A 26,541-nucleotide genomic window follows, 5' to 3' on the forward strand; every position below is an offset into this window, starting at 1 on the left:
GCCCCTTAATTTCACCAAACCAAACATTTTAAAATCAACAGCTTCTAAGAAGGTGGACTTTTTGTTTTTGTTTTGTTTTGTTATGTTTTTTTAATCGAAGCCACTACAAAATCGGGGTCAAGTCAGTTTCCGGGGGTGACTTTCCATACAGCCAACAGGCCTGCACACTTCAGAATTCCATGTGTCAGCTGTGACCCAGCTGGTCAGGGGGCCACTCAGTGCCCGGCAGGGGGGGGAGCACCTGCCAGGTAAGCCATGCATGGGTGCAGTGGGCGGGGCCTGCCTCCCAGGGAGGGACCAAAAGGACCCGACTCAGGGAGTCACAGGTACACAGCGCACAAGGGCACATGCACACACATGCCGGGATAGAGACGGGTCCACCAGACCGAGACAGAGAAGGGCAAGGCCAACCGGACCCTTCCTCCTTGAGTGGGACAAAGCAGGGGTTCGGTATGTCTAGGCTGCTGATGGGGCCCAGCATGGAGCTACGGGGGACCTGGGGTGTGTGCCTCTGAAGGCTGGCCGGGTCCTGTCTGAGCGCGGAGCCCGAGTGTCGACCAGGCTGAGTGGGGAGGATGGGCGTCCCGGCTCTGAAACACGCGGAGATAGCGTAAGGGGAGTCACAGATGTGCACAGACCCCAACCTGCCCTCCCTGTGTCCCTCTGCTCCCTGTGCCCGGGGCACCGACAGCAAAGCCCATGGAGGAGCCTGAGCTGGGTCTGGAGGAGGAGCTGGGGGGGCCCTGGAGGTGTCGGCCCCCCATAGCATGGCTCGACTTGGGCACACGTGTGCACATGGCTTGTGTCTGAGTTACCGGTCTGCTCTGCACCGGGCTTGGTTCCACATGTTAAAGTTGTTATTGCTTCTAGTGACAGAAGGTGTCTGGAAGCTCTGGTGGCTTTGGAGTCTGATAAAAGTACAGGCTCGGGGGACCTGGCCTGTGGGGGGTGCCGCCCTGCAGGACACAGATCCTGTGGAGTGGACCACCCGGCCCCATGGTCCGTGGAAGCATCTGGAAGTTTGGGGTTGCTCTCTAGTCTACTGAGGTTGGGCATAAGCAGCACACAGCGGGGGCGCCAAGGGACACCCAAAATGCCCCCCAAGCAGAGACGTGGGGCCTTGGGGACATCGCACATCTGGGTAAAGGGTGTCATTTGCATGGTGACGGGCTGTTCTCATTTTTGGTGGGAGCGAAGGAGTGTCGTGTGAAACACTGTGCTGTTTACAGAGCATCTCAAATAATTCAGAGAGGACCCCACGCGAAAGGCTAACGTTTGTCCGTGAACGCTGTACAAGAGTAAAAACAAGTAAGGCAATATCCTACAGTCCCATCCCAAGTACGGAGGAAGATGGCACACAGCGACCGCTGAGGTGGCACACGGATCCTGCACCCCAGGGAGCCGTGGGGCTGAGCCGCTGGTGACCGACGGTCGCTCGCTCGTGGAGGCGGGAGCCTCGCTGCCGGAGTTGGTCACAGAGGTCAGCTGCTCCTGGTTCCGTGGACCCCGGGTTGGGCCCAGCGAGGCCAGAGGGCCACTGAGAGTCCCATGGGCGTCCACCCGCCTCTGGAACCTGCCGTGTGTGTCTGGGGAGCCACCAACCCATCTCCGCCAGCTGAGGGCCGGGGCCCCGAATCTTTAACAACAGCTTCATGCTTGGGCCGTCCTGACCGCCCGGCCTCCACGTCCACTTCGAGGGGACACGCGGTCCCACCGGGGCCACCCAGGGAACTCAGGACCCTGCCTCAGTTGAAGGCCCGTACCCTCAATTCCTGTAAAGTCCCCTCTGTCTTGTGACAGAGCACGTTCACGAGGTCAGGCCACAGTGCCGTCCACCGCTCCCTGGCCCCCAACCTGCCCTGGGTGGAAGACGGGCCAGGTCCCCAGCCCTGCAGCTGGGTGCAGACAGGCACACGGGCCACATGCTCACAGGACTCTTGAGGTGACTCAGGTTCCCCTGAAGGAATCATGCCATGTCTCTAAATGTGGGCGGCGGGGGGTGGGGGGGGGGGTGTGCGGGCCGGGCCACTGAGACCTTGTAGATGTAGCAATGGCTGTTGCTGGCCCAGCAAACAGCTTGTTCTCAGGAGGGAGGCTGTCCACCCACCCACTTCTGTCCTGAACCTGCACGGACTGCCCCGCAGAGCCCCCGCCCGGCAACACGGCTGGGCAGGGTCGCCCCCCACGGAGCATGCCACGCCTCACAGGCCTCCAGCGGGAGCAGCCTGGGGACATCCCCGGGAGCAGGACCCCCAGGCCCCTTCACTGGCTTCAGTCCCCCAGAGCCCCCCCGCACTGCATGCTGGAGCTGCAGGTCAGGACTGGTCCCCAGATGGACTTGTCTGCCCAGACCCCCTCCGGTGCCAAAATGGTCTTCCTCCTGCGGTCGGAGCTGAGGCCCCCGAATGTCTCGTCCGGGTATTTCTGGTCCGTCCTTTCCCCCGGCTGCCGCCCTGTGCCCCCAGCAGCACATCCCGGCGTCCTCGGTCTGTCCCTGCGCACATAGGTGACTCCCAGACCTCTGCACAGTTCCCTGCAGGGGGCCGGACACCCACACGTGCAGCACGAAACTCACTCCGAGACTCCCCGTCCGGCCGCTGGTTCTTCCGCCCAAGCTCTCTCTGGGTCGTGAGGTTCACTTGTTTCAAAATCCATGCAGGCTCATGTTGTAAGTACTGGAGACCAAGATGACCAGCACGGTGACCAGAACAGCCAGGGTCTGTAGGAACTGGTGCCGTCAGGGGTCAAGGGACAGCACAGCGCAGAACAGGGAGGACGCTGGTCTTGATGCGGAGACGTGGCTCGGGGGCCTGTGAGTTCCAGAAGACCCGCCTCTGGCTCTCAGCAAAGACCGTTCTGGAAGGAGGTGTCCCCACCACCTGCACAGCCACACAGGGGGCTTGTCTGTTCTCCCCAAAACCACCATCAAGGGCCCAGCCATCTGGGTCACGTTCTTGCCCTCACGGCCCTGCCGAGCGAGGCCTGGCTTCCATCCATGCAGGCCCCACCACACAGGGTTCATGGTGCATCTGCCTAGGGGCACACTCGTGCTCACGCCCGCCGGCCACAGCTCCACGGCTCTGGCTAAATGGAAGCCTGCAGCCCCACAGGATGTCCTGAAGGGCCCAGAGCCTGACGCTGACCCGGCCGCTCCCAGGCAGCTGCTCCTTCTCTGCCACCGGGGAGAGGACCGTGCGAGCACAGTCCCGTGAAAGCCTCAAGTCCACGCGGGCAGGGCTGCCCCTGGCCTGTCACTGCCTGGCTGCTTCGGGTCATGCCTGGACAGCTCCCCTTCCGCAGCCCAGCCGCTGGCGCCCGGCCCTGCTGTTGGCCGGGCTGGTCCCTGCTGGAGCCCCCGAGGCCCAGACGCCCCGCACATTTGTGCCCTGAGCCCCCGGCAGCCAGCGTGGGCTCCGCTAAGCCTCCTTCCCAGCTGCTCCGGGGGGCAGGTGCTGGCCATGGGGGCAGGGGGGGAGCCCTGAGCCCTGCAGAGCCCCCATCCCAGCTCTGACCGGGAGGCCGGCCATGGAGGACACCGGGGGCGGGCCCGTGCCCAGTCTGCCCTGGAGGCCGGCTCGCCCATAGCCACACACTTTCCGCTCCCTGGCTTGGGAGCCGTTTCCGTCCGTCCTGCCTTCCAAGAAGTACGTCAGCATCTCACCCTTGCCCTTGACGCTGACCTTCCCGCGGCACACGAAGCGGTAGGTCCCCCGGCGCAGCAGCCGGTGAACCTCCTCGGTCACCTGCAGTGGAGGAAAGCAAGCGGGCACCTCTCTGGGTCGGCGGGCAAGGATCCTGGGGGCAGGGCCGCCCGGAGGCTCCCTCCTCCACCCGCCACAGCCTATCTCCAGCATCATAGAGAGCCGGGGACCCAAGGGGCCGCGGGGATCCCCAAAGGGACATCCCGGGGTCTCGGCCGCCTGCACACCAGCCAGCCATGGGCACTCAGGAGAAAGCAGTGCTCTCCAGGGGGAGGCCCGGGCACCAGCCGGATGCCTGGGCGGGACCAGCTCCAGCGGCTGACAGTGAGGGGCGGGACACACAAACCTGCATCGCTAACATCTGGGGCCCTCACTCGCTTCTTTGAGGAAAGAACCAAATGTCCGATTGGGCCCCAGCAGAGGAAGGATCCCATAAGAAGCATTTACTGGCAGGCGTGCTCAACACGGGAGGGGGCCCAAGTGAGGGGCCGCTGGCGGGAGAAGTGTCTCCGGGAACAGAGGTGGTCAGGGCATGTCGGAGCCCTGGGACCCTGAGAGGCGGGCACCTGGGTCAGAATGTGGCCATGCAGGACTTGCAGAGACCCACATGCAGCATGGGGGCGGGGGCCACGGAAGGGCGGTCCCTGCGGTATGACAGTGGGGCGGGGGAGGCAGGCACTTCGTGGAGAACGGCCACAGTCTGTGGCGGGGGCTTGCTGGAATCTGATTTTGGAAACTTAGTGGACCTGGGACAGTGGCCTGGCTTCACCAAGGTCCCCTCATACGTGTGACCTGTCCTGGGGAGGCCGCAGGGTCCTGGATGGCAGGTGGGGTCACTCAGTGCCTTCGAGCTGTTCACGAACCACACACAGTGATGCGGGAAAGTGTGCGAACTTCACAACAATAAAAGAAATTCGAAGGAAGGACTGCAGATGTGCAGACGCACCTCAGGGGATCCTGCCCTGTGCTGGGCACAGCTTTCCTGACAGTTTAAACCCAGGAACCCAAGGGCCTGCCAGGCACCTGAGAGGGACGTAGCGCCTGCTGGATGCTGGTGGGGGGCGGGGGGGGTGGGCGCAGGGGTGGAACGACTGAACACGCAGATGCCGGGGAGTTGGCAGCCTCTACACAGCTCTCGAGGACCCTGCCAGGCATCAGGGCAGAGGGGGAGGCCAGTGCTGGACCCGGGGCCACTGACAGAGCGCCCTGCATTCACTGTCCCGGTCCCATGGGCCCCCAGAGGCCAGCAGCAGCCACACAGAGGGACAGGCCTCCTCCCCGCAAGGCCCCAGGGCCTGTGGTGTGAGCCCCCGCAAACCTGACCAAGGTCCCGAGAGCCACCCACAGCCCTGCACACCTGGGAAGAGCTGTCACTGCCCCCAAGCCTTGGGGTGGCCAGTCCGGGGGGTCAGGGCCAGGCATCTCACAGCACCCGCCCTTCAAAACCACAGGAAGCCCTTCCCTCTAAGGCAGCCGGGCACGTGGGCAGGGTCCTGGATGCTGGAGGGGCTCGCTGTCTTTGACTGGGACCCCAGCCCTCACCACGCCCCCAACTCTGCACACAGCCATGCGGGAGCCAACCCCCGCGGCCACAGAGCAAACCAGACAGCAACAACCACACGCCCCACAGGCCACGGACACACCGTGCTAGGCAGCGTTCTGTCCCTGCCAGGCCCTGGGGCTCAGGGCCGCCCACTCCCGCCAAGCCGGCCCCCGCCTCTTGCGCCTCGTCTCCCAGCCTCGGCACTCGTGGTGAACTGACCTGGATTCTGCCCTGGACGCCGGTGCTGTCCATCCGACTGGCCACGTTGACCGTGTTCCCCCAGATGTCGTACTGCGGCCTCCGAGCCCCAATCACCCCAGCCACCACAGGGCCCACGTTGATGCCTGGAAAACAGCGTCAGCACCGTCAGTGCCGGGAAGGCTTCCGAGGGCAGGAGTTTTCCCCTCTTGGGGTCGTGGGGTCCTGGGGATCCTGGCACAGTGTCCGGTCCGAAGGGGCCGTTTGGAAGCCTGGGCATACGGCCCCGTCCTCATCCTGAATCCCATTCCCTGGAACGGAGACCCCGCACTGCTCAGACGCCTGGCCTTTCGGGACGGCAGTGCACCCCCCACACTGCCGCCCCCTTCCGTTTCCCTGGCTGCGACCCCGCAGGTCTTGTAGGGTATGAGGCCCGGAAACGTTCACGCTATTTCGGGGTGCTCTGAAGTGGGGAACGGAGGCCCCCTTCTCTTCACGTGGCTCAGGGTGTGAGTGCCCATCACCCCTGCAGCCGTCCCAGAACTGGGGCCTCCTGGCCCTGCAGAGGCCACGTCATGCCGCCCCACACCACACCGCGCAGACTTTTCTGGGTCAGCCACAGGCACTACGTCCCAGCCCAGCAGCGGGGTGCCGGTGTGGTGTGCAGGACGCGGGGCCCAGACAGGGGCCCGAGGGCCACTTCCCCCACGGCTGGTGGGCCAGGCTCCCTGCTAGGTTCCCATGGGGGAGCGGGAACAGAATTTCTGTCTCCTGCCACGTCACTACACGCGGTGGAGTCCCGGCCAGAGGAGAAAGCAGGACGCAGGGACTCGGGCCGGGCGGGCGCCAGGTTCCGCAGACCCCTGCCGTCACCCTCACACTCAGCCTGACTCTTAGGATTTTTACTGGACACTGGACGTCTGAATTCTAGAACCACCACAAGCAACCATTTTTGGAGCATTCCCCCACCCCCACCCCCCGCCGCCCCCCGCCCACCACGAGTGGACTTAGGCGTTTTGTGAGCTCAACAGCAACCCTTTGGGTCTCAGGTCCGGTTCCCAGGACCCTTTCAGAGGCAGCTGTCCCTGTGCCCCCAGGCCGCCCCTGGGAGGTCTGCCCTCCCTCCTGGACAGGAGGGGCCAGGCCACCAGCCCTGGGTGGGGCAGGAGCAGCATGCTGGCGTCCGAGGCCACATACCCACACGGAGCACAAAGTCGTTGTAAGACTGGTAGTTGATTTCATCCAGGACGTCGAACATCTCGATGGCGAAGTCGGCCAGTGTGCTCAGGTGGGAGGAGATGCCCTTCTTGGCCTGCACGGAGCAGACGGGGGGCGGTTACCACGCTTGGGGGGTGCCACCACATGTGGGGGCTGGGACACTCCGCGGGCACCCCGCCAGGGGCAGGACCTGACCCCACAGGCACAGCAGCGCCCCGCCCACTGTAGGCTGGGTAGTGGCCTGGTGTCAGCCCCACGGGGTCGTGGGTGCACTGCCGGCACAGAGCCTGCTTAGGATTCTTTCTCTCCTCCTCTCTGGACCCCTCCCCAACTCAAGTGCGTGCTCTCTCTCAAACTTAAAAAAATATTCATTTGAGACAGCCCCTCTTGTGTAAAACAAAGACAACCGTCAGGTTTTTCTCTTCTTGTGACAATTCAAGGTTTCTCATTTTTCTCTGTTTACGGGTATTTTACTAGTCCTCGAATAAAGGGAACAGACGCTTTAAAAAACTTAACTGACTTAACTCTTGTCCGAACGGGTTAAGGTCTATCAGTAAATAGAGCAGATGGCCTAGAGAGTCCCGTAGACTGTGCCCCTGCCCCCACCCCACAGTTTGCCTACTGTTCACATCCTGCGTCAGGACCTTTGTCGCCACTGATGCGCCCACGGTGATTCACTATCGTCAACTAAAGTCCACAGTTTATATTATGTGTGTACATTCTATGCGTTTTCCCAAATACAGAGTTTCGTGCACCCACAAGAGTAGTTTTACTGTCCCGCCAGCTCCCATGCCCACCTGTTCATCCCTCTCCCCCAACCCCGCTGGCAACCCCTAATCCTTCCAGGTCCCCACGGTTGTGCCTCTTCCAGAATCTCCTGTAAGTGGAATCACACAGTACGTAGCCTTTCCAGATCTGCTTCTTGCCCTAGTAAGATGCATTCAAGGCTCCTTCATGTCCTTCTGTGGCGTGAGAGCTCATTTCTTTCTAGAGCTGATGGACCGTAGTCTGTTATCCATTCACCTACCAAAGGGCATCCTGGTTGCTCCCTGGTTTTGGCAATCATGAGTAGAGCTGCTGTAAACATCCGTGTCAGATGTTTCATGGCCCTAAGTCATCTGTCCCTTTGGGTAAATGCCAAGCAGTATTGCTGGAACGTACGGTAAGAGTGTATTTAGTTCTGTAAGAAACCGCCAGACTGTCTGTCCCCCACAGCGGCCACCCCACTCTGTGCTCCCACCAGCGGTAAGCGTCCCTGCCACTCGGCGTCCTCACCAGCGCTGGGCGTCGTCAGGGTTCTGGCCCTTCTAATCAGTGTGCGGTGGTGTCCCATTGTCTTAATTTGCATTTCCTTGCAGACGCCTGATACAGAATATCTCTTCCAATGCCTACTCATCATATGCAAGTGACATGTCTGGATTTTGTGCCCACTTTTTAACTGGGTTGTTTTCTTATTGTTGAGTTAGGGTTTGATGCAAGCCCTTTATCAGAGAGGTGGTTTGCAAAGATTTTCCTTCAGTCTGTAGATTGGCATTTCATGATAGTATTTCCTGCACATATTTAAAATTTTCAGTTAGGTCCAATGTAATGATGATTTTTCCATGGGTCATCTAAACACTGATCACAGAGGTGCCTGGGCGGCTCAGTCGGTGAAGCACCCAACTCTTGATTTTGGCTCAGGTCACGATCTCACGGTTCATGGGATCGAGCCCCCACATCAGGCTCTGCGCTGACAGTGTGGCGCCTGCTTGGGATTTCTTTCTCCCTCTCTCTCTGCCCCTCCTCTGCTCACGTTCACTCTCTCTCAAAATAAATAAACATTAAAAAATAGCTTGGGGGCACCTGGGTGGCTCAGTCGGTTAAGGGTCCGACTTCGGCTCAGGTCATGATCTCACAGTTTGTGAGTTCAAATCCCACGTCAGGCTCTGTGCTGACAGCTCGGAGCCTGGAACCTGCTTTGGATTCTCTGTCTCCTTCTCTCTCTGCTCCTCCCCTACTTGTGTTCTGTCTCTCTCTGTCTCTCAGAAATAAATGTAAAAAAAAAATAGCTTTAAAAAATAAAATAAATAAACACTTAACACCAACCCAAGGTCACCTTGATTTTCTCATGTGATTTCTAGATGTTTAACACTTCTGCCCTTCACATTGAGGTCTATGATCCATTCTGACGTAATTTAACCCATTTTGTGTTAACATCTCTCTAAATACAGGTGTGTACTTGTTCTGGCACTGTTTGCTGAAGATTACCTTTGCTCCATTCACTCTTCTGTCAAAGAACTGTTGACTCTGTCAATGGGGGTCTGTGTCTGGGCTCTCTATTCCATTTCGTTGATCTAGTTGTCCATTCTCCCCAACACCACATGGTCTTGCTCATGGCAGCTTTCTTTCTAGCAACCCTAAAGTCCGTAGTTCAGTTCTCCAACTCTGTTCCACCTCTGCTGTCCTGTGTTAACGGCTCTGTGTGTTTTGCCTCGTGTAAACTTAGGGCCAACTGGTCAATATCACACAGTGACATGCTGGACTTTTGAGCGGGATTGCAGGAAATCTGTAAGGTCAGCAATAACTGGCCTCTTGACCTCGAGTCTTCCTATGCAGGAACGTTCCTTCTACACCTGTTTGATCTCAATTTCTTGCATCCAAGTTATACACTTGCCCTCATAGAGATCTTGTTGTAATTATTTTTTAAATGTGCACCTAGTATTTAACTTGGGGGGGTATGCAAATATAAGTGGCACTCTTTAATTTCAAATTCCACTTGGGCATTGCTGGTATGTAGGGAAGTGACTTTATTAATCTTGTTTCTTGTGGTTGCTTATTATAGACATTTGGGGGATTCTTTTTTAATGTTCCACATAGATAATCATGTCATCTGTGAAGAGACAGTTTCTCCTCCCCAGTCTGTATACTTTTACTTCCTTTTCTTGTCTTATTGCGCTAGCTAAGTCTTCCAGTATGAACGTTGACTAGGAGTGGTGACAGAGCATTCTCGCCACGCTCCTGATGTGAGCATGATGCTTTGTTTGTCATCATTAAGTATGATACTAAACTACACCTTTTGGTAGATGTTCTCTACCCAGTTCACAAGGTTTCTATTTGTAGAGTTTCCTTATGTTTGTTGTTTTTTAAATCAGGAATGAGTTTGGATGTTGTCAAAATGGCTGTTCTGCCTCAATTAATTGATGTGATCATGTGATTTCTCTTCTTTATCCTGTGGATACAGTAAATTTCATTAACTCATTTTGAAATGTTGAACCAGCTTTGGTATTCTGAATAAATCCAACTTGTTTGTGGCGTATTATTCTCTTCATACAATGTTGGAGTCAATGAACATTTGTCGAAGACTTCCACATCCATACTTGCGAGAAATACTGGCCTGTGATTTTCCTTCCTTGTAATCGATCTGGTTTTCACATTATTGTAATACTGGATCCATAGAATGAGTTAGAAAGAAATGAATTAGAAACTTCTATTTTCTGGAAGAGAGTTTGTAGAATTTGTGTAATCTCTTCCTTAAATGTTCAATGAACCCATCTGGGTCCAGTGCTGTTTTGGAAGGTTACCAATTATTGGTTCAATTGTTTTAGTAGATACGGTCTGCTAATATTTTTTATTTCCCCTTGTTCAAGTTTTGGTAGATTGTGGCTTTCAGAGAATTGGTCCACTTGGTCCAGATTATCACATTTGTGGGCACAGAGTTGTTCATAACATACCTTTTCATTCTTTTACTGTCCATTAATTCAGTACAAGTGAATATTTCTAATATTAGTAACTTGTGTTTTCTTTTTTTCTCAGTTAGCATGGCTAGAGGTTATAAACTTTTTTGATTTTTCAAACAGCCAGCTTTTAGTTCCATTGATTTTCTTTGGTGCTTACCTGTTTTCAAGTTCATTGATTGTGCTCTGATGTTTCCCCCGATGCTCACCACAGATTTACACTGTTCTCCTTTCTGTAGTTTGCCAAGGCGGAAGCTTACACGGTTGATTCGGGATCATTCTTCTTTTCTAATATATGACTTCAGGGACGTAAGTTTCCTTCGGAGGGCCTGCTGCATCTCGCAGGTTTTGTTCAATTGTATTTCCATTTTTAGTTAGTTCAACATGTTTTTAAGACTTCTCTTGAGAGTTCTTCTTTGACTCATGTCATTTCGACAAGTATTGCTTAATACGCAAATAAATAGTTTGGAATTTTCCAACTATGTCCCTATCGATAGATTTCTAGTTTAATTCCATTTGGGTGTGAGAACACACTTTACATGATTTCAATTGTTTTACACTCATTAAGGTGTGTTTTATGTGCTCTATCTTGGTCAGTGTTCCGCTTGAGCATGGGAAGAATGTGTATTCTGCTGTTGTTGGATGGAGTTGTCTATGGGTGCCAATTACATCCAGGTGCTTGATGATGCTGTTCAGTTCAACCATCTTTGCAGATGCCCCCTTGGCCCTGCCAGTGACCAAGAAGGGTGCTGCAGTCTCCAAATGTAACAGTGGGTTCATCGATTCTTCCCTGTGATTCTATCTGTTTTTGCCTTACATATTTTGACACACTGTTGTTAGATGTATACATGTTAAAGATTGTTATGGTTTCCTAGAGAATTGACTCCTTTATCATTTTGCAGTCTCCCTCTTTATTTCTGTCTCATAATTTTCCTTGATCTGAAGTTTGCTTTGTCTGAAATTAGATCACTACTTGAATTTTTGTCTTATTAGTGCTAAAAGGGTATCTCTTTCTACATCCTTTATTTTTAAGGTATCTGTGTCTTTAAAGTGTGTTTCTTGGGGCACCTGAGTGGCTCAGATGGTTGAGCGTCTGACTTTGGCTCAGGTCATGATCTCAAGGTTTGTGAGTTCAAGACCTGCATGGGGCTCTCTGCTGTCAATGCGGCCACTTCGGATCCTCTGTCCCCTTCTCTCTCTGTCCCTCCCCCACTCGTGCTCTCTAAAATAAATAAACATTTGGGGCGCCTGGGTGGCGCAGTCGGTTAGGCGTCCGACTTCAGCCAGGTCACGATCTCGCGGTCCGTGAGTTCGAGCCCCGCGTCAGGCTCTGGGCTGATGGCTCGGAGCCTGGAGCCTGTTTCAGATTCTGTGTCTCCCTCTCTCTCTGCCCCTCCCCCGTTCATGCTCTGTCTCTCTCTGTCCCAAAAATAAATTTAAAAAAATAAATAAAATAAAATAAAATAAAATAAAATAAAATAAAATAAATAAACATTTAAAAACAAATAAATAAAGCATATAGCCGGGTCTTATGCTCTTGGCCACTCTGTCAGTCTCCTTTAACTGGCATATTTCCACTCACATTTAAAATGATTACTGACATAATAATCAATGGATTATTATGAATTAGTATCTCCCATATTTATAACTGTTTTGCATTCATTGCATTTTTTTGACAACTTCCTCTCTTTTCCTGCCTATTTTTTTAGAGGCAACCTGAAGACATTATTCACAGTTCTGCACTGGGAAAGGGGAACACTCCACAGTGCCCAGCTGGCAGGACTGGGGTGCAGCTGGTGGGGAGGGAGCAGGGCTGGTGGGGAGGGAGAAGGGCTGGTGGGGAGGGGGCCAGTGGGGCGGAGCAGGGCTGGAGGAACCCCTGTGACTAGCCTTGGTGCCGATGTTCTATGGGAGAGTGTGTCTGGAGACAGCTGGCCACTGGATGGACAGCCCACGGGCCGCTGCTCTGACCCACTTATCAGGCAGACTGGGGCTCAGTGCAGAGCCTGCCCAGAGTTCCGGAGCAGTCTGGGGCAGAACTGGGACCCAGTCCCCGAGCGGCACTCACCTTGGTCCCAGTGGTGGGCGCCAGCCCCACAGCAGCCATGTAGGTGCTCCCGATGGTCTTGATCTTCTCCAAGTCCTTGTAAAAGTCTTTGTCCATGAGCTTTGTTTAAAACGCAAAACTGTTCAACGTTACATAACATCTTAGAGAAGCCACTTTGAGAGCAAGCCCAGGGCAGGGGGAGCGAGTGCTGAGAAGCAGTGTGTCTTGTCTGTTGCAGGCACCAGACAAGGTCTGGGGAGATCTGAGGGGCTCTGGCAAGGGCGTGGGAAAGAGGAGCCCAGGAGGGACCTCACAGAGCGCAGGTGTCATGCAGCAGTGACCTCAAGGTCACCTGGAGGAGACGCCCCAGGGCAGGGAGTGGGGCAGGTGCAGACCCCAGGGTCGTCAGCCCGAACACCCCATTTACTAGGTAGGGGACAGGCGTCAGCACCTGCCACGGGAGCTCAGTGCCTACAGGTGGCGAAGGGCCCTCCTCCAGGGTCAGGGTCTGCCTGGACCCCCCGGGGGGACAGAACGTATGAGCCTCCTCCCGGTTCCGTGTGCAGGGAGCACGCCACGTGGCGGGCACAGTGCAGACGTGGCCTCACAGCGGCTGGCGGCCCTCACCTCGTCGAAGTCTGCGATGATCTCGTTCAGGAGACGCAGACACTCCACCCCCATGTTGTTGCCGTCCAGCTCGATGTAGAAGTCGTCGAAGTTGGGGATGGAAGCAAACATGACGCCCACCTGTGAGTAGGACTGGTAGTACAGGTCCTGGGGGCAAAGTTCAGATCAGCCATGGCACCCAGCCATGGCACCAGGGGTAGCACGCGGGGCCAGGGGGGTGGGTGGTGGGGGACAGGAAAACAGCCCTGGAACCCTGGATGCTCTCTAGCCAAAGCCGGTCAAGCTGGCCCCGCCTTCAGCCTTTCGAGGTCTAAGGCACTGGCCAAGCCTATTGTTGAGTTGACAGTTGTGAGCCCTGCTCTGCTGGGTGGTGGGTTCCTGAAGCCCACCCTCCCTCCACGCAGGGTGGAGGCTGCTATGCTCCCTCCCAGGACCAATCCCAGGGGCTTCTCAGGGCCCAGCCCCACCTGTGACCCGGGCGTGGGCAGAGGGGACCCACCCAGCCTCGGTGCTTTGCGATTTTAAGCAGAGACGTGATGGGAGGGTCACTCCGGGTGGGACACCGGCCGGAGCAGGCGGGGTGGGGGGGGCAGGAAGCAGGCTCACCATGTTGCGGGGATTGGACATGAGGAAGTGCTGAGCCACGTGGGCCGGCAGGAGGTTGAAGAGAATCCTCTTGTTGTCCAACTTCACCCTCTCCATGTCGTCTCTCTCCTCCTCTGCCTGGGGACAGACCCTGCGTCACCCACTGAGCACTTCCTTCCCCCACACCCCGCATAGGCTCCCCCAGACCCCTCCCAGCCGGGCGCAGCTACTCTCCTCAGGACCATCAGTCCAGCCACACCCCCGCCCTTGACCTAGGAGGGGGACCCTCAGCCCCTCAACCCTGCGTGACGTCTGATGTCCTGTCCTACCTTCCGCCAGAACCCTGCCAGGTCAGTTCAACCGGACCCCTCAGCCCCAACATTTCCCCTTTGGGATTTTCTGTCCGATGACCCCCTGCCTCTTCCTTGGTGATAAGCCCCCGCCTGTCTGTTCTGTCCCTGTCCCGATGGCCCTGAATGATACTTGTCTTGCCACTGCGCACAAATGCCATGGATCCCTTTCCTACAACGCCTGGGTCTCTCTAACCACCCAAAGTAAACTCCAAGGGCACTGATCGATGGTCTACACAGGCTCCTCTCCACCCCCACTGGGCAGAGCGATTACATCAATGTCACTGGGGTCCAGAGGAACCACGAATTTCTGGGTTAAGTCCCCAGTGCTGATCAGCTGGAACTTTCAAAGGGGAAATGGGGAGGTTCAAACTTTCAGTGGGGCCTTCACCCCATTTCCAGAGTACACACCCAGCCACCTTCTGGGGTCCAGACCATGAGACATGTGGGGGACCTGGGGTGCAGCACCTGGGCGGGGGACCTGGGGCGGGGGACAGATCCAGCACGTGCAGACTCCCTGGAGCAGGGGTGAAGCCCAGCGGGGCCCCACCGAGGTCTGCTGCTGGGCGGGGGGCGGGGGACCTCTTAGCGCCAGGGCCACGCACAGACTAATGAAGCCCATGGCAGCAACCCCGCCCAGCAGCCTGTGGCAGCCACACCGGCCTTCAGGGACCAGAGCCACCAGGTGGCCGCTGGCCACTCATCCTGGATCCAGCCCGACCTGGGAGAGGAGTGGCTCGGGGAACATTTCTAGGGTGCGTCAGCCCCATGGACACCGGACTCTGGGGATAGTGACAGTGGCACAGTGAGGCCCCGCTGGCAGCCTGCGGCCTGGCCTTCAAAGCTGGGTGTCCTGGGCACCATTCCCCAGTCCCCACTGCATGATCAGGTGACACGCTCCGGCTTCCTCATCGTAAAATGGATGTAAAATACTCAATTTTAGGGGCCGCGCTCCTTGTCGACGGTTAGGGGAATGTGTGCTATCTACTCAACCTGGACTGTCCGTTCCAGGAAACTCAGTAAAACGTTTACCAATTAAAGTGAGAAGTGGGGGCTCCCAGAGGCAGAGCTGTGGCAGCGGGACAGGGGGACGCCCGGAGCGCGGGGGACGCCTGGAGCACAGGGGACAGCGCGGCGGGCCAAGAGCCCCGGGCCTCCTCTGGGGGGGTGTGCTGGGGAAACAACCCGGGCCGTCTGTTATCCAGGAGCCTGGAGACGGGACAGGTTCCACTTCCCCCTCACAGCGGGCAGTCAGGCAGCAGGGGGCACAGCAGAGGGAGCCCAGAAGCAAGCTAGGAGACGAGCAAGCCTCTGCAGGGGGGAGGCCACGGCCATCAGAGCAAGGTGAGCGTCAGAAGCAAGCCAGGAACGTCCGCTAGGACACACGCAACTCATTACCCGTGACACGTGTGCACTGACAGCCACAAAAGAAAGCTTTTTGCAGGAGGAGATAAAAAGGAAGTAAACAGTAGTTTTACAATAGCAGTTTTACTCTGGCCCTAAAAATTTTGCTGTCCCTGAAACACTGTTTGTGTTAATGATACCTTTAGAAAAGCAATGTAACTAAATACGCTTTAACTTTGTAAAATAAAGAATCTTGGCTTATCACCTTGTGAGCAAAAGCTTTGGACTTACAGTTTATTTCAACGGACTTAACAATTCATGGAGATTTACAGCCCATCAGAGTAGCTCTCTTTAAAAAAAAAATCATTGTCTGAGGGGCACCTGGGTGGCTCAGTCGGTTAAGCATCCAACTTTAGCTCAGGTCATGATCTCACGGATCGTGGGGTCAAGCCCCGTGTCTGGCTCTGTGCTGACAGCTCAGAGCCTAGAACCTGCTTCAAATTCTGTGTCTCCCTCTCTCTCTGCCCCTGCCCCACTCGTGTTCTGTCTCTCTTACAAAAAATAAACATTAAAAAACATTTTTTAATAAAAACTAAATCATTGTCTGTTTTTCAATCCATCCCCAGGTGCGAAGGTTTACATTAAATGCGATGGGGAAATTTCCATCTTCTTACAAACTAAGCGGAGGAAGTTGTGTTGTTATGTTTACAACAAATTAGATGAAAACCCACTGAAATCCTCTTCCGGCCAGGAAACTGTAAGTATTGGTAGGAAGGAGCGGGTGTGGGTGACACATGCCATTCCTGTCAACACACGGGAGACACATCCACACCCACCGTCAAGCTGTTCCCTCCACGCGAGCACTTGTTTCCAAAGGCATTTCCCTTCTCACACGTCAAAATCTGACCTTGGACCCTAAGGGACAGAATGCAGGAGCTGGCATCTCGGAAATTACTCCCCAGGGTGCACCTACCAACAGGCACATGGCACCGAGAAGGGCCGACAGGCTGGGAGCACCGTCTCTCCATAAACAGAACAAACCAGAACAACATAACCTGGCAAGACCCAGATCGGCTGACGCTGGTGACCGGTGGGCTGTGTGCGCCGTGACGGTTACCGTGACCCCCACAAAGTGCTGCAAAGACTTTTTGTCCAACCAATCAGCCCCGCAGACCCTCCCAGCGCCTGCAATCAAGGCTGTGCTCACTCAAAATGAACAGCCAGTCACACTCTTCCTGGGAAGCGATGTCCCTGCCTCCTCCTGGAAGTGATATCTGGCTGGAGGCAGGTGCTCATGGCCAGCTCATTCTTCAAACAGTGGGAAAGTGCTTGTTTTCATCTCCAGAACCCTGTGAACAGAGCTGTTGATGCTGCACAAGCATCCTCAGGAGACAAGAACCAACAGGGCACGTGCAGACGCCAAAAGAGATCTGTGACCAGGATGTGGCTCACGGGATCATGGAGGCTGAGCAGGTCCCACCTCTGTTCTCCACCAGCCGGGTGCCTGGGAGAGCTGGCGGTGGGGGTTCCATCCAAGCCCCAAGTCCCGACAACCAGGGGAACCAAGGGCAGAAGGCTAATGTCCCAGCACAACAGTCTGGTAAAAGGGGCTGGAATCTTCCTCTTTTTGTTCTTTTTTTTCTTAATTTTTTTTAATGTTTATTTATTTTTGAGAGACAGAACGTGAGCAGAGGAGGGGCAGAGAGGGAGACACAGACTCCAAAGCAGCTCCAGGCTCAGAGCTGTCAGCACAGAGCCTGACGCGGGGCTCAAACAGAGCACGCACAGAGCATGAGTGAGGTGTGGGACAATTTCCGAAGGCCTGATGCATGCGGAGTCAGGGCCCCTGACAGAGAGAGAGTGACAGAAAAACATCAGAAAAATAATGGATGAAATTTTCCAAAATTTAATGGAAACTTATAAACCCACAGATCCAAGATGCTCCACAAACCTCAAGCCAAAAAGCATGAAAAACGATATCAGCGTGCATCACAATCAAGCCACTTAAAACCAGGGATAAAAGGCAGATCTTAAAAGACACCAGATATAAAGACATGTTACACACATAAAGATGACAGCAAATTGCCAGAAACGACCCCAGACAAGAGCCAGAGAACACCTTTAAAAACTTTTTTTAATGTTTATTTTTGTGAGAGAGAGAGAGAGAGAGAGAGAGAGAGCACATGAGCCAGGGAGGGGCATAGAGAGAGAGACACACACACATGGAATCCAAAGCTGGGTTCAGGCTCTGAGCTGTCAGCACACAGCCCGACCCGACGCAGGGCTCGGACTCACGAACCACAAGATCATGACCTGAGCCGAAGTTAGACACTTAACCGACTGAGTAGAGAATGCCTTTAAAGTGTGAAAGGGAAAAAGCATCATCAACCTACAGTCCTATCCCTGGCACACGTATCTTTCAATCACGAAGGCAAAAGAAAGACCTTGTCAGACACACAAGATTTGAAAGAATGAATTGTCATCAGACCTGCAAGAAATGTTAAAAGTGGTCCCTCAGGAAACTAGGCAGATACCAGATAGAAACTTGGACCTTCACAGAAGAAAGAAAAGCACCAGAAATTATAACTATGTCGGTACTAAAAATACTATCACTTCTAGGGGCGCCTGGATGGCTCAGTCGGTTGAGCGTCCAACTTTGGCTCGGGTCATGATCTCATAGTTCACAAGTTCGAGCCCCGCGTCGGGCTCTGTGCTGACAGCTCAGAGCCTGGAGCCTGCTTTGGATTCTGTCTCCCTCTCTCTCTGCCCCTCCCCTGCTCATGCTCTGTCTCTCTCTCTCAAAAATAAACATTTAAATAAAAAATAAAAAAATATTATTTCTTCTCATAAGACGGCTTTAAATATAATGAAACGTTTATGATGGAAAAATATACGTTGGAATTCATAATACACGTACACATAAAATCTATGATGTCAACAGCAAAAACCTAGCATGGGAGGAAGAAACATACGCTTCTGCAAGGTGGAATATCCTCAGCTGAAGACAGACGATGGTCAGTACCCACTGAAACGATACAACAGGGGAGGAGCTAAGATGTCAGAGCAGGGAGAGGACACTGGGCCTGCCTCATCCCTCAAACACAGCCAGACAGATCTCAAATCACTCTGAACACCCAATAAATCGCTCTGAGGACGGTCAGAACAAACGGCACAACTGGAGGGCGAGGAGAGGCCACGTCTGGAAGGTAGGAGGTGCAGAGACGTGGTTAGGGGAGAAAAGGATCATGGGTGTTGCAGAGGAGAGGGAGAAAGAGGTCACGGAGACAGGCGAAAGAGAGAGAAAGCCACAGGGAATCACGCAAGGAAAATACTTCCCCAAAGCCATGGATGGGGAAAACAAGACAGGCTGACTATCTATCATGGGTTTTTACAACCAGTGGGGCTCAAAGACTGGGGCTTTAGGGGTCCACGGCGTGGCGGGTGTGGAGCCCTGAGTGTGCTCGTGGAGAAGCAGGGCAGAAGCCCGGCAGCAGACAGTGTGATCTGAGGATGCCCTGGGACACGCTGGGACAGATGGTTCCCCCTTCTTAGGGCACACCTGGGAGAGGTGGCATTGCCTCTCTGGGGACAAAAGAGCCAGCGGGCACCACTGAGCTGCCCTGTTCATCAGCACAGGGGCAGAGACACCTGCTGAGGGCAGCTCCACTGGACATCGGCTTTCTGTTGTGCTTTACTCCAAACTCCAAGCTCTTGCGCCTTGCTGCGATGGCCCTTCTGGGACAAACACGCATCAGTCCCAGTGCGGTGAGACCCTACCCCAGAGGACTGGAGCAGGTCTGCACCACACGAGGTTTGGAGTTTTAAAATTCAGCTGGCCTTCCGGGGATAGAGCCCAAGATGCACTGCGCTGTCGGGTGGGCAAATGGCCCAGACACAGACACGTGATAGGAGATTGTCCGCTCTTCTGGGAGGGCTTCCTGGACAGCAGCAGGTGCAAACTCCCCTCTTCAAGGACGAGCGAGGGGGCTGGCACCGTTTCTCTCCCCCACCCCTCAGCATAAACTGACTTCAGGAAACGGCACAGAGGCAACAGCGGCAGCCTAAATTGCTTACGTCAAGTCCTGCCCCCCCCGCACCCCGCAGGTGCTGCTTTTTTCTAGGGCAAGTGTGCCGAGAACCGGAGCAGCGGGCCCCTCCCCCCAAAGACCAGCACAAACCCCCACATGCACCAAGTTTACTGACCACAGAGGGCTGCAAAGCTTCAGCTCTAATAGACACAGGACCTAGCCTCTTTTAACAAGCAGATCAGAACACACCTAGTTCAAACTCATCACATTGTGGTCAAGGTCCAAGCACTGCCCACGGCAGGCAAGGACTAACTCTGCAGAGGGCTGAGCTCAGGGAGACAGCGGCCAAAACACAGCAACAGAGAGCACACGGCCCAGACCACAGACACTTTCCCACGTGCCAGGCCCTGGACAGTATGTAACCCCTTCTTAATAAAGCCACCGCTCTCGGGAGCAGGAAATATGACAGGATTTCCGCAGCCACAGAAGAAGGCACAGACCTAGACGAGCTGCCAAGATGGAGGAATTCATCCTAAAGAACAAGGAAAGGTCACGGCCAGGGGTCTAGGCACAGATGTAAGTCATATGCCTGAGCCAGAATTTAAATTAATAATCGTGAGAATCCTAGCTGGGCTTAAGAGGAGGATAGAAGACACCAGGGACATCCCTACTGCAGAGAGAAAAGTTCAAAACCAATCAGGCCAAAATGAAAAACGCAATCAGCAAAACAGACTGGCTGTAACGACAATGAAGGCGGAAGAAGCAGAGACACAAATAAGTGATACAGGAGATAAAATTATGGGAAGAAGAAGAGAGAGAGAAAAATATTAGATCATGAATGCAGACTTGAGGAGCTCAGCAGCTCCTTAAAGCTTAATAACATTCATAAGATAGGAGTCCCAGAAGAAGCGAGGGGGAAACAGGGGCAAAAGGTTTATTTGAGCAAATTATAGCTGAAAACTTCCCCAATCTGGCTAAGGAAACAGACATCCAAATCCAGGAGGCACAGAGACTTCCCATCAAAATCAATAAAAGCAGGCCAACACCAAGACATATCCTAGGTACATTTGCAAAGTATAGTGATAAAGAAAAAATCCTAAGAGCAGCGAGACAAAACAAGTCCCTAACTTACAAGGGAAGACCCATAAGGCCAGCTGTAAATCTCTCCACAGAAACTTGTGAGGCCAGAAGGGAGTGTCACAATATATTCAGTGTGCTGAATGGCAAAACTATGCAGCCAAGAATACTCTATCCAGCAAGCCTGTCATTCAGAATAGAAGGAGAAATCAAGAGTTTCCCAGATAAACAAAAACTAAAGGAGTTGACGACCACTAAATCAGCCCTGCAAGAAATATTAAAGGGGGTCCTTTGAGTGGGAGAGACCAAAATCAACAAAGACTAGAAAGGAACCAGAAAAATCTCCAGAAATGACGATAAAACAAGTAATAAAATGGCACTAAAGTCATATCTGTCAATAATTACTCTGAATGTAAATGGACTAAATGCTCCAATCAAAAGATACAGGGTATCAGAATGGATAAACAAAAACCCCCAAAAACAAGACCCATCCATATGCTGCTTACAAGAGATTCATTTTAGACACAAAGACACCTCCAGATTGAACGTGAGGGCATGGAGAACCATCTATCATGAAGTCAAAGAAAGCCAAGCAGTCATATTTATATCAGGCAAACTAGATTTTAAACCAAAGACTGTAACAACGATGAAAAAGGGCACTATTTCATAATAATAGGGTCTATCCAAGAAGATCTAATGATTGTAAATATTTATGCCCCCAACTTGGCGGAAAACAGATGTGTAAATCAACTAATAACAAACACAAAAGAACTAACTGATAATAATACAATAATACTGGGAGACTTTAACACCCTACTTACAACAATGGACAGATCATCTAAGCAGAAAATCCACAAAGAAACAATGGCTTTGAATGACACACTGGACCGGATGGACTTAACAGATATATTCAACATGCCATCCTAAAGCAGCAGAATACCATTCTTCTCAAGTGCACATGCACATTCTCAGAATAGATCACATTCTAGGTCGCAGATCAGGCCTCAACAAGTACAAGAAGACTGAGATCATTCTATGCATATTTTCTGACCACACCACAAAACTTGAAGTCAACCACAAGAAAAAAATTGGAAAGACCACAAATACATAGAGGTTAAAGAACAGAGAGGTTCCTAACTAAAGGAAGCATGGCTAAACCAGGAAATTAAATAAGAAATAAAACAATTACATGGAAACAAGTGAAAATGAAAACACTATGGTCCAGAGCCTTTGGGATGTAGCAAAGGCTGTCCTAAGAGGGAAGTATATTGCCAATACAGCTCTAAACTCAAGAGGCAAGAGAAGTCTCAAGTATACAACCTAACCTTACACCTAAAGGAGCTAGAAAAGGAGCAGCGAATAAAGCCTAAAGCCAGCAGAAGAAGGGAAATAATACATATTAGAGCAGAAATAAATGATATGGAAACAAACAAACCAAAACCAGTAGAATAGATCAATGAAACCAGGAGCTGGTTCTTTGAAAGAATTAATAAAACACATAAACTCCAAGCCAGACTTCTCAAAAAGAAAAGAGAGAAAGAGAGAGGACCCAAATAAATAAAATCACAAAAGAGAGATAAGAGGTCACAACCAACACCACAGAAATACAAACAATTATAAAAGAATATTATGAGCAATTATATGCCAACAATTTGGGCAATCCAGAAGAAATGAATGCATTCCTAGAAACATATAAACTACCAAAACTGAAACAGGAAGAAACAGAAAATCTGAAAAGATTGATAACCTGCAAAGAAGTTGAGTCATTAGTCAAAATTCTCCCAACAAACATAAGTCCAGGGCCAGATGGCTTCCCAGGGGAATTCTACCAGACATTATAGAGTTAATACCTATTCTCAAACTGTTCCAAAAAAAATAGAAATGGAAGGAAAACTTCCAAACTCATTCTACGAAGCCAGTGTTAACTTGACTCTAAAACCAGACAAAGATTGGACTAAAAAGGAGAATTACGGGCCAATATCCCTGATGAATGTGGATGCAAAAATTCTCAACAAGATACTAGCCAACTGAACCCAACAATACATGAAAAGAATCATTCACCACGATCAAGTGGATTTATTCCTGGGTTACAAGTGTGGTTCAGTATTTGCAAACCAATCAGCATGATATGCCACATTAATAAAATAAAAGGATAATAACCTATGATCTCTCGATAGATGCAGCAAAAGTATTTCACAAAATATAGCATCCATTCTTGATAAAAAAAAAAAAAACCATCAACAGTGGTGCACCTGGGTGGCTCAGTCGGGTTAAGTGTCCAACTCTTGGTTTTGCCTCAGGTCACGATCCCACGACCCATGAGTTCAAGCCCCACGTCAACCTCAGTGAGGAGTCTGCTTGGGAGTCTCTCCCTCCCTTTCACCCTGCCCCTCCTCTGCTCACTTTCTCCCCACCCCACCCTCTCAAAGTAAATAAATAAACTGGATGGAAAAAAAACTCAACAAAAGTAGGGATAGAGGGAGCATACTTCAAACATCATGAAGACAATTTACAAAAAAACTCATAGCTAAATATCATCCTCAATGGGGAAAAACAGAGCTTTTCCTCTATGGTCAGGAACAAAGACAGGGATGTCCATTCTGACCATTGTTATTTAACATAGTGCTGGAAGTCCTAGCCTCGGCAATCAGACAACAAAAAAGAAACAAAAGGCATCCAAATCAGCAAAAAAGAAGTCAAACTTTCACTATAAGCAGATGATACGATGTGCTATGGAGAAAACCCTAAAGACCGCACCAAAAAATTGCTAGAACTAATACATAAATTCGTTAGAGTCACGGGATATAAAATCAATGTACATATACGTTACAATTCTATATACCAATAATGAAGCAGCTGGAGATATCAAGGAATCAATCCCATTTACAACTGCACCAAAAACCATAATATACCTAGGAATGAACCTAACCAAAGAGGTAAAAGATCTGTATTCTGAAAACTATAGAACACTTATGAAAGAAATTGAAAAAAAATGCAAAGAAATTGAAAGACATTCCACGCTCACAGACTGGAAGACCAAATATTGTTACAATGTCCACACTACCCAAAGCAATCCACATATTGCCTGCAATCCCTATTGAAATACCACCAGCATTTTTTGCAGAGCTAAAATAATTCTAAAATGTATATGGGACCAGAAAGGCCCCTGATAGCCAAAGAAATGCTGAAAAAGAAAAGCAAAGCTGGAGGCATCACAATTGCAGACTTAGGTTACATTACAAAGCCTGTAGTGATCAGAACAGTATGGTCCTGGCACAAAAAGAGACAGACACATGGATAAACGGAACAGAACAGAAAACCCAGAAATGGACCTGCAACTATGTGGTCAACTAATCTTCAACAAAGCAAGAAAGAATATCCAATGGAAAAAAGACAAATGGTGTTGGGAACACTGGACAGCATCATGCAAAAGAATGAAACTGGACGACTCTGTTATACCATACCCAAAAAGAAATTCAAAATGGATTCAAGACCTAAATGTGAGATAGGAAACCATCAAAATCCTGGAGGGGAACAAAGGCAGTAACCTCTTTGACACTAGCTGGAACACCTTACTAGAACACGGCTCTGGAGGCAAGGACATCAAAACCAAAAATGAACTATTGGGACTTCATCAAGAGTCTCACAATGAAGGAAACAACCAACAAAACTAAAAGCAACCTACTTAATAGAAGAAGATATTTGCAAATTACATATCCAATAAAGTGTTAGTATCCAAAATCTATGAAGAACTAATCCAACTCCAAAACCAAATGATCCAGTTAAGAAATGGGCAGAAGGCGTGAATAGACATTTCTCCAGAGAAGACATCCAGATGGCCAACAGACACATGAGATGTTCAAAATCACTCATCACCAGGGAAATACAAATCAAAACCATGGTGCAATACCACCTCTCACCTGTCATAATAGCTCCAATTAATAACACAGGAAACAATAGATATTGGTGAGGATGCAGAGAAAGGGGAACCCTCTTGCACTGCTGGTGCGAATGCTGACTGGTGCCCCCACTTTAGACAACAGTATGGAAGTTCCTCAAAAGTTTAAAAATAGAACTACTACCATACAATCCAGCAACTGTACTACTAGATATTCACCCAAAGGACACAAAAATAAAGATGTGAACGGGGCACCAGAGTGGCTCAGTTGGTTAACTGTCCAACTCTTGGTTTCAGCTCAAGTCATGATCTCATCATTTGTGGAACTGAGCCCCACATTGGGCTCTGTGCCAACAGTGTGAAGACTGCTCAGAATTCTGTCTCTCTCTCTCTCTCTCTGCTCCTCCCCTGATTGGTCTCTACCTCTCTTTCTCAAAAATAAATAAGGAAACATTAAAAAATACAGATTTGAAGGGATACATGCATCGCAATGTTTACAGCAGCATTATCAACAATAGCCAGATTATGGAAGGAGCGCAAATGTCCACTGACTGATAGATAAAGAAGATGTGGTATATATATGGAATGGAATATTACTCAGCCATCAAAAAGAATGAAGTTTTGGGGTGCCTTAGTGGCTCAGTCTATTAAGTGTCTGCCTTCGCCTCAGGTCATGTGAGTTCAAGCCCTGCATCGGACTCTGTGCTGACAGCTCAGAGCCTAGAGCCTGCTTAGGATTCTGTGTCTCCCTTTCTCCCTGCCCCTTTCTCCCCCTCTCATGTTCTCTCCCTCTCAAAAATAAACAAACATTAAAAAATTTTTTTAGGGGCGCCTGGGTGGCGCAGTCGGTTAAGCGGCCGACTTCAGCCAGGTCACGATCTCGCGGTCTGTGAGTTCAAGCCCCGCGTCGGGCTCTGTGCTGACAGCTCGGAGCCTGGAGCCTGTTTCCAAATCTGTGTCTCCCTTTCTCTCTGCCCCTCCCCCGTTCATTCTCTGTGTCTCTCTGTCCCAAAAAATAAATAAAAAACGTTGAAAAAAAAAAAAATTTTTTTAAAGAATGAACTTATGCCATTTGCAATGACGTGGATGGAGCGAGAGTGTGTTTTGCTAAGAGAAACGAGTCAGTCAGAGAAAGACAAATACCATATGATTTCACTCATGTGGAATTTAAGAAACAAAACAGATGAACATAGGGGGTAAAAAAGAGAGAGAGGCAAGCCAAAAACCAGACTCTTAACAATAGAGAACACACTGAGGGTTGCTGAAGGGGAGGTGGGTGGGGGATGGGTTAAATGGGTGATGGGCATTAAGGAGGGCACTTATGATGATGAGCACTGAGTGCTATATGTAAGTGATGAAACACTAAACTCTACTCCTAAAACTAATATTACACTGTATGTTAATTGGAATTTAAGTGAAAACTTAAAAACAAAAATAAATAAGGAGTGCCTGGGTGGCTGTTGGTTAAGCGTCCGACTTTGGCTCATGTCATGATCTTGTGGTTTGTGGGTTCAAGCCCCATGTCAGGCTCTGTGTTGACAGCTCAGAGCCTGGAGCCTGCTTCAGATTCTGTGTCTCCCTCTCTCTCTGCCCCTCCCCCTGACACATTCTGCCTCTCTCTCTCTCTCTCTCTCTCTCTCTCAATAATAAACATTAAAAAAAAATTTTTAATAAAATAAAAACAACAATAAATAATACAACAAAGAATTACAGCTAAAAAAATAGAGGAAGGGAGGAAGAAAGAGAAATAAATTATAATAGTTACTATCATGAATAAGAGAATCAATAATTATTAATGGAATAATAAAGATTATTTTATATTTTAGTCAAATAATAAAAATATTTAACTAACTTAAAACAGGCAGAAAAAGAGGAAAAAGAAAACAAAGAACAGATGACCAGATCAGACAAATAGGAGACAGCAAAAGATTAAAATCTAACTGCATCAGTAATCACATAATTGTAAATGGTCTGAACAGCTCAATTAAAAAGGCAGAGATTTATAAATTGGATAAGTCGACAAGGTCCAACTGTATGTTGCTTGTAAGAAATCCACTTTAAGTAAAAAACAAATAGATTGAAAGTAAGATGATAGAAAAAAATACATAACGGGAGCTGGATTACTTATATAATATTGCATAAAGTAGACTTCAGAGCCAAGTACATTACCTGGGAAAAGAGGTTGTTTCCATAGTGATAAGGGGCACAAGGG

The 26,541-nt window shown here is 50.9% G+C and overlaps 1 protein-coding gene across 1 annotated transcript in view; it reads right to left on the reverse strand.

The window, feature by feature from the left end:
• Positions 1–1,093: 1,093 nt before the first annotated feature.
• The window catches only part of ADCY1 (adenylate cyclase 1), a 108,490-nt gene continuing 83,042 nt past the window's right edge, over positions 1,094–26,541 (reverse strand). Inside the window, exons 15-20 of the mRNA XM_058725631.1 lie at positions 13,654–13,770; positions 13,048–13,194; positions 12,442–12,540; positions 6,640–6,754; positions 5,464–5,588; positions 1,094–3,743 (exon numbers count right to left, since the gene is read on the reverse strand). Of these exons, the coding sequence (XP_058581614.1) occupies positions 3,417–3,743; positions 5,464–5,588; positions 6,640–6,754; positions 12,442–12,540; positions 13,048–13,194; positions 13,654–13,770 (930 nt within the window). The 3' untranslated portion in view covers positions 1,094–3,416. The remainder of the gene's footprint in view (positions 3,744–5,463; positions 5,589–6,639; positions 6,755–12,441; positions 12,541–13,047; positions 13,195–13,653; positions 13,771–26,541) is intronic.

This window comes from Neofelis nebulosa, chromosome 4 (assembly GCF_028018385.1).
Source record: "Neofelis nebulosa isolate mNeoNeb1 chromosome 4, mNeoNeb1.pri, whole genome shotgun sequence".
Classification (NCBI taxonomy): Eukaryota; Metazoa; Chordata; class Mammalia; order Carnivora; family Felidae; genus Neofelis; species Neofelis nebulosa.